The sequence below is a fragment of the Ranitomeya variabilis genome, chromosome 3, assembly GCF_051348905.1.
Source record: "Ranitomeya variabilis isolate aRanVar5 chromosome 3, aRanVar5.hap1, whole genome shotgun sequence".
Lineage (NCBI taxonomy): Eukaryota > Metazoa > Chordata > Amphibia > Anura > Dendrobatidae > Ranitomeya > Ranitomeya variabilis.
This window is the reverse complement of record NC_135234.1, coordinates 119843041-119856348: the sequence shown is the minus strand read 5'-3', so window position 1 is coordinate 119856348 and position 13308 is coordinate 119843041. Positions and strand designations below refer to the sequence as shown.

The 13308-nt window shown below is 41.2% G+C and overlaps 1 protein-coding gene across 1 annotated transcript in view; it reads left to right on the top strand.

Annotated features, from left to right (window-relative positions):
* The window catches only part of PHEX (phosphate regulating endopeptidase X-linked), a 353675-nt gene that overhangs the window by 166077 nt on the left and 174290 nt on the right, over nt 1–13308 (top strand). Inside the window, exons 8-9 of the mRNA XM_077294604.1 lie at nt 5726–5809; nt 11092–11237. Of these exons, the coding sequence (XP_077150719.1) occupies nt 5726–5809; nt 11092–11237 (230 nt within the window). The remainder of the gene's footprint in view (nt 1–5725; nt 5810–11091; nt 11238–13308) is intronic.

Here is a 13308-nt window from a genome sequence, read left to right as displayed (position 1 = left end):
GTTCAAATCCCGTGCCAATTCACGGCCGGAGTGCACCTGTCGCTGATAGTTCGCGGCCGGCCACGTAGTATGTAGCACAGCCACGTAGTACATAGCACAGTCACGTAGTATATTACACAGCCACGTAGTATATAGCACAGCCACGTAGTATATAGCACAGCCCACGGAGTATATAGCACAGCCACATAGTATATAACACAGCCCACGGAGTATAGAGCACAGCCCACATAGCATATAACACAGCCACGTAGTTTATAACAGCCCACATAGCATATAACACAGCTCACGTAGTACATAACAGCCCACACACGCAGTATATAACACAGCCCACGTAGTGTAGTTGGAGCGGCCCCCAGATGCAGGACGGCGGGGTACTCGGTACCGGGTCTATCAGTTCTGAGGATGTCACGGTGGCCTGACCCGGTCCGTGGTCCTGCTAAGGGGCGCCCAATAAAAGGAGTAGGTGGTGGTGTAGGTCGCAGTAAATAACGAGGACACAGGGTTGCAGTCTCTTTACATCTTTACTGAAGGCTTCGGTATCCGTAATCCAGAGCACTGTTAACTGGGCTGGCTGAGACCGGCTGGTCCGAAGGCACATCCAGAGTTCCCTTTGCAGGTGGAAATCAGTGCCTACCTACTAGCGCCTGGGTGTTGTAGTACTTCCCTGCTGAGCACCACGGGATAGTCCTCACAACTGTCGTGTATGTTTCTGTTCTTTCTCTCCGTCCCCCAGATGATACGGATAGGACGCACCCGTATGACGGGGTAGGCCTGGAGTTATTTTATAGGGACCCTAGAGACGCCCCTCTCCCACAATTGCCTCCGTTGTCTTCATTAGGTGATTTAGGTGAGGCAGCCAACCTATAATTAACTGCACTGCCATTGGTTTGAAGTAATGCGTGGAGCCCAATACTTCCTCGGCATTCCGGCCACTGGCTACGCGCCTCAGTAGGATGTTGCCGATCTCGGGGCATGACTCCTACTGGTTCTTTCGCCTTTGTGCTGTGATCTCGTTTCTCACTTCTCCACAATAAACCTCGCTTCTTATCCTTTCTTAAGATACCACCGCAATGAAGTGCAGGCGCGGTTCCGTAATGATCTGTCCTTTTCGCTAGGCCTCTGTCAGGATCCCACCCCTGACAGGGACCCCCCTGAATCCTCCCAAGCAACCTCTTCTCTCACTAGATGTTGCCTGGGCAAAACCCAGTCAGCTTTCTGTCTAACTTCCTATCCAGCCCCCAGTTTTACCAGATTGTGAGGAGTGGCCTAGTACATAGAACCCTTTGCTCCCCCTGGTGGCCAGAGTGTGAAGTGTAATGTGTGACTGTGATACCTGGTCAGGTGAACTCCTTAAGTGCCATCAGACGTACCATCACTCCCCTTAGTGGCGGAGCGACAGTACTGCAACGACCAGGACTCTGGGGCGCTGCACATAACACAGCCCACGTAGTCAGTGACATATAATTTCAACAACCGTTGAAGCTCCTACGTCACTGTCTTTATTTATGACTAGCTGTACTACCCGGCTTCGCCCGGGTTAATGACTGCTGTTAGCAAAATAGAATGTGTTAACAAAAATTTATTCTGCACACAAAAACCACAAAACAAATAGATAGAAATGTAATTATTAAAAGGCAAAAACTAAGCAAATAGAAGCATTTCACAACATATATTAGCTTTGTTATACTGAGAATGTCTTTGTTGCCTATATTAACCAATCAGAGCTCAGGTTAATTAACTGTAGCAAAATAGAAGCTGAGCTGTGATTGGTTGCTATTGGCAGCCTGATAAATCCCCAGCCAACAGGAAGCCCTCCCCCCTGGCAGTATATATTAGCTCACACATACACATAATAGACAGGTCATGTGACTGACAGCTGCCGTATTTCCTATATGGTACATTTGTTGCTCTTGTAGTTTGCTTATTAATCAGATTTTTATTTTTGAAGGACAATACCAGACTTGTGTGTGTTTTAGGGCGAGTTTTATGTGTCAAGTTGTGTGTGTTGAGTTGCGTGTGGCGACATGCATGTAGCGACTTTTGTGAGATGAGTTTTGTGTGGCGACATGCGTGTAGCAACATTTTGTGTGTTGAGTTGCATGTGACAGGTTAGTGTAGCAAGTTGTGTGCAGCAAGATTTGTGCATGGCGAGTTTTGCGCGTGGCGAGTTTTATGTGTGGTGCATTTTGAGTATGTGCAAGTTTTGTGTGAGGCAACTTTTGCATGTGGTGCAACTTTTGTACATGTGGCAATTTTTCTGTGTGTGCAAGTTTTGCATGAGGTGACAGGTGAGTTTTCCATGAGGTGAGTTTTGCACGTGTGGCGAGTTTTGCGTGAGCCTAGTTTTGCATATGGCGAGTTTTGCATGTAGCGAGTTTTGAGTGGTGACTTTTGTGTTTCGACTTTTATGTGGCGAGGTTGGTGTGTGTGTGTGGTGAAATGTGTGCTGAGGGTGGTATATGTGTTCAAGCACGTGGTAGTGTGTGGCGCATTTTGTGTTTGTGTTCATATCCCCGTGTGTGGTGAGTATCCCATGTCGGGGCCCCACCTTAGCAACTGTACGGTATATACTCTTTGTCGCCATCGCTCTCATTCTTTAAGTCCTCATTGTTCACATCTGGCAGCTGTCAATTTTCCTCCAACACTTTTCCCTTCACTTTTTCCCCATTATGTAGATAGGAGCAAAATTGTTTGGTGAATTGGAACGCGCGGGGTTAAAATTTCACCTCACAACATAGCCTATGACGCTCTCGGGGTCCAGACGTGTGACTGTGCAAAATTTTGTGGCTGTAGCTGCGACGGTACAGATGCCAATCCCGGACATACACACATACATACATACACACATTCAGCTTTATATATTAGATATACCTGTATGTAATCTCCTGTATATAGTATATACCTGTGTGTCATCTCACCTATATATAGTATATATCTGTGTGTCATCTCCTGTATATAGTATATACCTGTATGTCATCTCCTCCTATACATAGCATATACCTGTGTCATCTCCTCCTGTATATACTATATACCTGTAGGTAATCTGCTCCTGTATATAGTATATACCTGTGTGTCATCTCCTCCTGTATATAGTATATACCTGTATGTCATCTCCTCCTGTATGTAGTATGTACCTGTATGTCATCTCCTCCTCTATATAGTATATACCTGTGTGTCATCTCTCCTGTATATAGTATATATCTGTGTGTCATCTCCTCCTGTATATAGTATATACCTGTGTGTCATCTCCCCTGTAAATAGTATATACCTGTGTGTCATCTCCTGTATATAGTATATAGCTGTATGCCATCTCCTCCTGTATTAGCCCTCGTTCACACGTTATTTGGTCAGTATTTTTACCTCAGTATTTGTAAGCTAAAATGGCAGCCTGATAAATCCCCAGCCAACAGTAAGCCCACCCCCTGGCAGTATATATTAGCTCACACATACACATAATAGACTGGTCATGTGACTGACAGCTGCCGGATTCCTATATGGTACATTTGTTGCTCTTGTAGTTTGTCTGCTTATTAATCAGATTTTTATTTTTGAAGGATACCAGACTTGTGTGTGTTTTAGGGCGAGTTTCGTGTGTCAAGTTGTGTGTGTTGAGTTGCGTGTGGCGACATGCATGTAGGGACTTTTGTGAGATGAGTTTTGTGTGGCGACATGCGTGTAGCAACTTTTTGTGTGTCGAGTTGCATGTGACAGGTTAGTGTAGCAAGTTGTGTGCAGCAAGTTTTGCGCATGGCGAGTTTTGCGCGTGGCGAGTTTTATGTGTGGTGCCTTTTGAGTATGTGCAAGTTTTGTGTGAGGCAACTTTTGCATGTGTTGCAACTTTTGTGCATGTGGCAATTTTTCTGCGTGTGGCAATTTTTCTGCGTGTGCAAGTTTTGCGTGTGGCGAGTTTTGCACGTGTGGCGAGTTTTGCATGTGGAGAGTTTTGCGCGTGGCGAGTTTTGAGCGGCGACTTTTGTGTTTCTACTTTTATGTGGCGAGGTTGGTGTATGTGTGGTGAAATGTGCACTGAGGGTGGTATATGTGTTCGAGCACGTGGTAGTGTGTGGCGCATTTTGTGTGTGTGTTCATATCCCCGTGGTGGTGTGATTATCCCATGTTGGGGCCCCACCTTAGCAACTGTACAGTATATACTCTTTGGTGCCATCGCTGTCATTCTTTAAGTCCCCCTTGTTCACATCTGGCAGCTGTTAATTTGCCTCCAACACTTTTCCTTTCATTTTTTCCCCATTATGTAGATAGGGGCAAAATTGTTTGGTGAATTGGAAAGCGCGGGGTTAAAATTTCACCTCACAATATAGCTTTGACGCTCTCAGGGTCCAGACGTGTGACTGTGCAAAATTTTGTGCCTGTAGCTGCGACGCCTCCAACACTTTTCCTTTCACTTTTTCCCCATTATGTAGATAGGGGCAAAATTGTTTGGTGAATTGGAAAGCGCGGGGTTAAAATTTCACCTCACAACATAGCCTATGACGCTCTCGGGGTCCAGACGTGTGACTGTGCAAAATTTTGTGGCTGTAGCTGCTACGGTTCAGATGCCAATCCCGGACATACATACATACATACATACATACACACACACACACATTCAGCTTTATATATTAGATGAGCTCAGAGGACTGGAGACAAGGCAGAAACACTCACTCCTTTGTTACCTCAGACTGGGAAATGTGGTACCTCAGAAAGCAGAAACTGTGATCCCCTGCTGTTTCCTCTGTATACTCAATTATCATTATGGACTTGTGCTTCCTGCCCCCGGCTAGTAGCTGTGTTATATACAGACCATAAACTGGAGCAGCTCTGCATGGTGAGACACAGCCGATACATACTACAAAGCAGGGGCACATTAATCAGATTATCTCAGTACAAGAACTTTTTTTTAACACATTATCATTATTATTACAAGATCTATTGATTAAAATGTAGCTTTTTAAACAGAACCTGTCACCATGAAAATGCAGTCCAATCTGTAGGCAGCATGATAAAGCTTGGGTAACTGAGCTTATTGATATATAATTATTATGAGCGAATATACTCGTTACTCGAGATTTCTTGAGCATGCTCGGGGGTCCTCAGAGTAATTTTTAGTGCTCAGAGTTTTAGTTTTTCTTGCCACAGCTGAAGGATTTACATCTGATAGCCAGCATAATTACATGTGGGGGTTGCCTGGTTGCTAGGGAATCCCCACATGTACTTTAGCTGGCTAACAGATGTAAATCATTCAGCTGTGGCAAGAAAAACTAAAACTCCGAGCACTAAAAATTACTCTGAGGACCCCCGAGCATGCTCGAGAAATCTCAAGTAACGAGTATATTCACTTATCACTAATAATTATGTGTGAAAAGATTCAGCATATACTGTGATTAATAATTTAAACATCTGCACCTTCTAGGATGTTTGGTCCAGGGTATGGTCCTATCAGTGAGTGATAGCTTTCTTTATATAGATTTTCATGCAGAAACACCTGTCAGTCACTGATAGGACTGCCCATTGGGCCAAAAATCCCAGAAATAGCAGAGGTTTAAATGTTTAACACACGTTATACTGATTTTTTTTTTCTCAAAAACTATATATTTAGCTTTCATTGTTATTTGCTGCCTGCTACTTAGTGTCATTTTAAGAATTAGCATATTAATAAATAAAAAGAAAATACGGTAACTATTTTTTAAGAATTTGTTAAAAAAATACAACTTTTTTTATGTTTTAGATTACTGTACCCCATGACAACAGAACTAGTGAGTCAATGTATAATAAGATGAACATCTCAGAGCTGAGCACTATGATCCCCCAGGTATGTGATTTCTCCTTTTAGATTAAAAGCTCATTGAATTGTACACATCTTCTTAGTGTTTATAGTCATATTTATGTATTTAGACATTCCTTCCTGTAGAAATAAAACACAGCACTCGCCAATCTTCTGTGAACTTTATTCTGTTGGTGGCGTTACAGGAACAACGCAACACAGGGCAGGAGGGGCAACAAGGCAAAGGGCGCTTCATGCTGCGTAGCGCTTCCTCTGGCCCTTGACTTCAACGGATCATCAACATGCTTCTTTATGCACAGATAGAGTTCTCACTCTGGTGGATTTAATGAGTGCAGACTAATAGATAGTAACAAAGCATACGGGTAAGGATAGATGATTGAACCTGGATTATCCATACGCTCTCAGGTCATTGCCATAGCTAAATCCTAGATTGCCGAGGGGCCCAGTAGTTCTGGGAAGGAACGGAGAATGATTCTCCTATTTCATTTCTTACCTTAACAAGACTAACAATATGAACATGATGTTCACATAATAAATTAGAAACTCCCAAATTGAATTTCTTTGTGTCTTGCTTATAGCCCACAACAACAATACATTGATGTCAAAGAATACCAGTATTTTTATACAATTATCCTTTGTATATTATTTTTTTAATAAAAAAAAAGTGTTGATCATTTAGTTAACTATTAAAAAATATTTCTCTCTCTCTCTATATATATATTTATATAGATATGTAGATAAAATTTGATTTTTAATTTTTTTTCAAAGCGGTAACCCACTTAATCTTCTTGAAATAGCCTTAGAAAGATGCACAAAGATGCAAATCACAATTGCTTATTAAAGAACAAGAGATATAGGTCCTAAGATAATGGTAAAATAATAAGTAGTCATTGCTTAATTTTCTCGTTTAATTACAACAATTTTGCACCAGTGACAAGATCTGCATTGTAAAAATCTGGCATATCATAGAAAAGGACTCTATTTTCAAAGATGTGGCGATCCACAAGCCAATTGTAACTTTCAGATGTACAGACGATTTAAAAGATGCTCTAGTAAAAAGTAAATTCAGTGGGTAATGCAAGGACTGGCTAGGTAACTGAACCCCAAAGGCTCTGGGCTTTGCAATTGGTGTAACCAATTTTTATATAAGAAAGTTTTAAAAACGGGTGTGGGACGTCTTTTTTATAGTGTATGTTATTGTTTATCCCTGCGAATATTTTTATTGGTAAAACTATACAGCCAGTTAGCATTAGATTTAGAGAACATGTAAATTCCATTGCATTGAAAAGGATAGAAAAGACTAATTGAACATATAAGAAAATGCTATCACGGGGATAATAAAGCATTACCGTTTGCTGATCATCGAACAAGTAGTACAATGGAAAGTAGGTGGAGATCACCATAAAATTGTTAGGCTCACCTGGTGAGATGAATTTACTAAGCCTCAGGTCTGAGAGGGCACACGGACCCCGGGCATTGATGCAGCAAGCAGGAAGGCATGTTGGAAGTGAGGACTCAACAATCTCAGGAGCAGCAGAACAGTTGAAGTGGAACTCAAAAGGAATAGAAGCCAGTAAATGCACTGAATGCACAGAACGTGGAGCACACCAAACATAGAGGTCTTAGAGTCTCAACCCCAAGACACAGGGAAATTATGTAATTCTCTTATGTCGGGCAACTTTCAAAACCTGACATAGAGCACAAAAGAGAGCAGCGGACCTAGGTGAATGAATTGAAGCCTGGGATACTTGGGACAGGTGTGTAACAAAAATATTACTACAAAGATTTTGCAAACTAGGGCTCTCTGCAATATAGGATTAAATCATTTCAAGGTCCTAAGATTGTTTATATAATCACTTGCAGTGAACTGTCCTCACGCATATGCTTAGTTTTGTTAATAGCTATCTGCATTTGATTTCAACTTGTTGCATTTATGTGTAAGCCGTGGACTGGGGTGGACTCTCCACGTTACAGCAAAGCCGTGAACAAGAGAGGATCATTTGATTTCTCCTGCTCCTGTACTGATTAAAAGCACTTCACCTTCCTAGTAAATGGTGCAGGTGTCTTTTAGAAGTGCAGGGGTTAATCTTCCCAGTTGAGCGCTCCTGGAAGTTTTCCTGCATTATGGCTCTCGGCCGTTTACTATTAGCCACTCCCATCTCCTGTATAATCTGGGCACGGGCAAGCCCTCATTGTCAGAGATAGCTTTTGCTGCAGTTTGTTGTTGGTTGTTGTTGGAGAAGGCGTTTGGTGGATTTATCTGTGACTGTTGCTATGTTTTTGGTGTGTGCTAGCTACTTCCCCTTCTTCTCCTACTTTGCTTCCACTCCATCCATGTGAGATGAGCCTGCCTGGAGGATGGCTGTTTGAACATGGAATGATGTGTTTCCAACCAGTGTGTGGTACCACAGCTGACTTGCTGGAGGGCCCTCCAGGTGTGTCATGAATGTCGGATCCTGGGAATTTTGGCTCTGCGGATGGTGCTAGCTGGAGAAGTCACACTTCCTCCTTCTTCCAGATCACACCAAGCTTTCTCAAGATGCCACTGAACCAACCCCTTCCTGTCAGGCACTTCTTCCCAATTGCTTGTAGTGCCCCCTGGCCTGGGTCTCTGTCTGGTTCTGTCCAAACTGCAGTTCAAACCAGCAAAACAGAGTCCATTTAACACAACACCAGTCTCTGCGCACAGAATCGCTGTTTTTTTATTTCTCCTCACAGAACTAGGATCACCGCCTCAGAATAAATATCCTGCACAAACCAGTTAAGCCAGAGTAATCAAGCAGTTGCAGGGGAAACGGTGGCTTCCTGTGGTGATTAGTACTGCAGGCAATAATATTTCCAATTCTACATTACTAACAAATAGAACAGCAGCTGTAAATTACATGCAAATGGTTAATGGTAGGTGATGATCAGCGGTACATTCCCCATCACCTCACATATGTGCAAGTGTACATTATCTATATTATGTGTGCAGTTTCTGAAATCCACTAGAGGGTGCATGATGGCTGCGCATAAAGAAATGTGTTAATGGTCTCTCAAGGTCAAATGCCAGACAAAGCGCTAAGCAAAGCGAAACGACCATTACCTTGTTGCCCATCTCATGGCTTATGTTGCTTTCTTGTTAGGCCACGTTCACACATTCAGTATATTACCTCAGTATTTGTGAGCCAAAACCACGTGAAGAGCAATCATAGAAAAAGAAGAATAGAAACATGTCACCACTTCTGTATTTTCCACCCACCCCTCATTTTGGCATAGAAATACTGAGGTAAAATACTGACCAAATACCGAATGTGTGAACTTATAGTGATGCAGGCAGAATAATATTCACAGAAGATTGCTGAGTGCTGTGTTTTATTTCAAAACGAAGGAATGTGCGATTTATTATATGGCATCATGTAGCACCAACATTGCATCACTCCTGATCTTTTAATAATAATAATAATCTTTATTTTTATATAGCGCTAACATATTATGCAGCGCTTTACAGTTTGTACACATTATCATCGCTGTCCCCGATGGGGCTCACAATCTAATTTCCCTATCAGTATGTCTTTGGAATGTGGGAGGAAACCGGAGTGCCCGGAGGAAACCCACGCAAACACGGAGAGAACATACAAACTCTTTGCAGATGTTGTCCAAGGTGGGATTAGAACCCAGGACTCCAGCGCTGCAAGGCTGCTGTGCTAACCACTGCGCCACGTGTCTTTCCGAGTATTTGAGCAAAAAATATCCAGGGTGCTGCCATAGTTTATGACTTCTGGCTTGTATGTTTATATATTGTGCATTATTTTTACATTAGATATTTGGCTTTACATTACACATACGTTTACCATAGTTTGTTTCACCTTTTGCACATTACAATTATGTTTTTAATAAATTTCATTTATTTTTTGTTGAAATATCAGGCTAGCACATTTTTTTCTGATATTGGGCAACAAGAGTACAACGTATTCAATTTATGTATTTTACTAAATGGCTATTTTTGTATACTGACAGAATCATTGATTTTTTTAAGCCAATTTATGGGCCAAATGTAATATACAGCTCTGGAAAAAATTAAGAGACCACTGCAAAATGTTCAGTTTGTCTGATTTTTCTCTTTATAGATATATTTTTGAGTAAAATGTAAATTGTTCTTTTAGTCTATAAACGTCTGACAACATGTCTCCGAATTTCCAAGCAATAAATTTTGTAAAATAAAAGAAAATGGTCAAACTTAAAAAAACAACCCAGTGCTTTTAGACCTCAAATAATTCAAGGAATACAAGTGCATAATAATTTAGAAACAACAATACTAATGTTGTAAACTCAGTAAGAGTTCAGAAATCAATATATTGTGGAATAACCATGATTTTTAATCACAGCTTTCATGCGTCTTGGCATGCTCTCCACCAGTCTTTCATGCTGCTTCTGGTGCAAAAATGTAAGCAGTTCTTCTTTGTTTGATAACTTGTGACTATCCATCATCCTCTTGATTACATTCCAGAGGTTTTCAATGGGGCTCAGGTCTGGAGATTTGACAGGGTTTTTTATGTGGTGGCCTCTTAATTTTTTACAGAGGTTGTATATGTATATATATATATATATATATATATATATATATATATATATATATAGGACACTAGGGGTCTGATTCATCATTTCCATTTCTTTTTATTATGTCACTTTTTTCTTGTGCTATAATTGGCTACGGATTTTTTCTCCAAACTCATCAAAATGGTACACAAAGTTAATTGATTTTGTCAAAATCTGTCCTTTTTCTCTCTATATTCACTTTTGCAACTTTTAGATCCAAAATTGTTAAAGGGGAGGGGGGACTGTAGTATATTTGCACCAAATTTAGTGACTTTGAAAAGCTACAAATGATGGATTAGGCAAAAACATGTGTATACCCAAAACCACACCCAAAGCGATAAAGTAAAAAAACAACAATAGCTAAACAGACTTCAAAAAAGCATAAATGGAAAGATGAATTTTGGTGTAAACAAAGGGAAAAACGCATAAAGCACTAAGCACTTCCCAAAACCAGATTATTATTATTATAGCGCCATTTATTCCATGGTGATTTACATGTGAGCAATAATGAATCAGACCCTAAGTGTATGACTTGTTATAAGATATTTTTAGTCATTTTTATATTAAATATTGGAGGATTTTAGTTTGACCGATGATCCTTATGAACATTAATAGCATAGGAGATATTGCTGGTGCACTGTATCGTACATAGTATCAATACATATGATGATGATATAAGAGTAAAGTTCTTTTAAAAACAACCAATTCATTATGTTTCATGTTTTTCCCAGTTTGACTGGTTAACCTACTTAAAGAAAGTCATTGATTTCAAGATGTATCCTGAACTGAAAGATATTGATTCTTCAGAAGAAGTCATTGTCCGGGTACCGCAGTATTTTAAAGATTTGTTTCGAATATTAGAGAATGAAGACAAAAGGTATCACTTCCAGTCTTCCTGTGGTATTTCTTACTAAGTAATTTAGAGTAATTCATAGTAACATAAAGTAAGCCAGGACTGATGAAAATTTTCAAATTTTTCAATATTTCTCAATAATATTTTGAAGTTCATGCTGGTATGAGAAATCATGATTTATATAAATTCCTGTAAATTATTAAAATTAATTGTTATTTATGTGTCTTAACATAATGCCTGCTGATAAACATTCATGAAGTCCTCAGCCCTTGTTCAGCTTTCCTAAAGTGCTGTTTCCAAAATATCAAGTTATGCTCTATGACTCCAACCGCTGGGACTTCAATTCCATTCAAAATGGGATTTCCGAGCCCAAATCTTAGGATCTCAAAGCGTTCCAATGGTTGGACCTTCAGAGATCAGTACATTTTATCCTATAATTTGGTTAGCACTAGTGATGAGCAGATTATTTGAAAATAAATTTGACAGTTCTCATGGATTTCCCCCCGGGAATGTGTTTCACAGCAAAGTTGTTTGCCTCAAATTGAATGTTCCTTATTATACTCTGGGATCTCTTGTAAGATATAAAAAATACCCAAAACCTAATATGTCACTGACATCACAATGTCGCTATCTTACAACATGCAGTGAACCTCAAGGCCTAGCAATGGCCAGAAGTCCCAGCCTATAGTATAGGTCAGGCAGATAAGGCACGTGAAGGCTGAAAAAGAGACCTGGGGACCAAACTGGGGGCACGTGAAACCACAAATTTCAGGAAAGTCAACTCGAACTTGATCCCTTGCTAATCGATTTTTAGTTAGAAGATAACAATATTTTGAAGTTAACCCTTTAAAGTGCCCATATTCCTTAGTTAAATAGTGCCTGAACTTCTATTGGTCGACTGCTATCTCTCCTCACTTTCTCTCATGAATACCCAGCCACCCTATCATATGTTCTCTATGTGTCGTGACTAGTGTTGAGCATTCCAATACCGCAAGTATCGGGTATCGGCCGATACTTGCGGGTATCGGAATTCCGATACCGAGATCTGATACTTTTGTGGTATCGGGTATCAGTATCGAAACAACATTAATGTGTGAAATAAAGAATTAAAATAAAAAATATTGCTATACTCACCTCTCCGACGCAGCCTGGACCTCACCGAGGGAACCGGCAGCGTTCTTTGCTTAAAATGCGCGCGTTTACTTCCTTCCGTGACGTCACGGCTTCTGATTGGTCGCGTGCCGCCCATGTGGCCGCGACGCGACCAATCACAAGCCGGAACGTAATTTTAAAATCCTGAATGCCTAGAATTAGGCATTGAGGACCTGAAATTACATCACGGCTTGCTGTGATTGGTCGCGTCGCGGTCACATGGGCGGCACGCAACCAATCACAAGCCGTGACGTAATTTTAAAATGCGCGCGTTTCCTGCCTCCCGTGACGTCACGGCTTGTGATTGGTCGCGTCGCCCATGTGACCGCGACGCGACCAATCACAAGCCGGAACGTAATTTTAAAATCCTGAATGCCTAGAATTAGGCATTGAGGACCTGAAAATTACGTCACGGCTTGCTGTGATTGGTCGCGTCGCGTCGATGTAATTTCAGGTCCTCAATGCCTAATTCTAGGCATTCAGGATTTTAAAATTACGTTCCGGCTTGTGATTGGTCGCGTCGCGGCCACATGGGCGGCACGCGACCAATCAGAAGCCGTGACGTCACGGAAGGAAGTAAACGCGCGCATTTTAAGCAAAGAACGCTGCCGGTTCCCTCGGTGAGGTCCAGGCTGCGTCGGAGAGGTGAGTATAGCAATATTTTTTATTTTAATTCTTTATTTTACACATTGATATGGATCCCAGGGCCTGAAGGAGAGTTTCCTCTCCTTCAGACCCTGGGAACCATCAGGGATACCGTCCGATACTTGAGTCCCATTGACTTGTATTGGTATCGGGTATCGGTATCGGATTAGATCCGATACTTTGGATACTTTCCGATACCGATACTTTCAAGTATCGGACGGTATCGCTCACTAGTCGTGACTAGTGTTGAGCGATACTTTCCGATATCGGAAAGTATCGGTATCGGAAAGTATCGGCC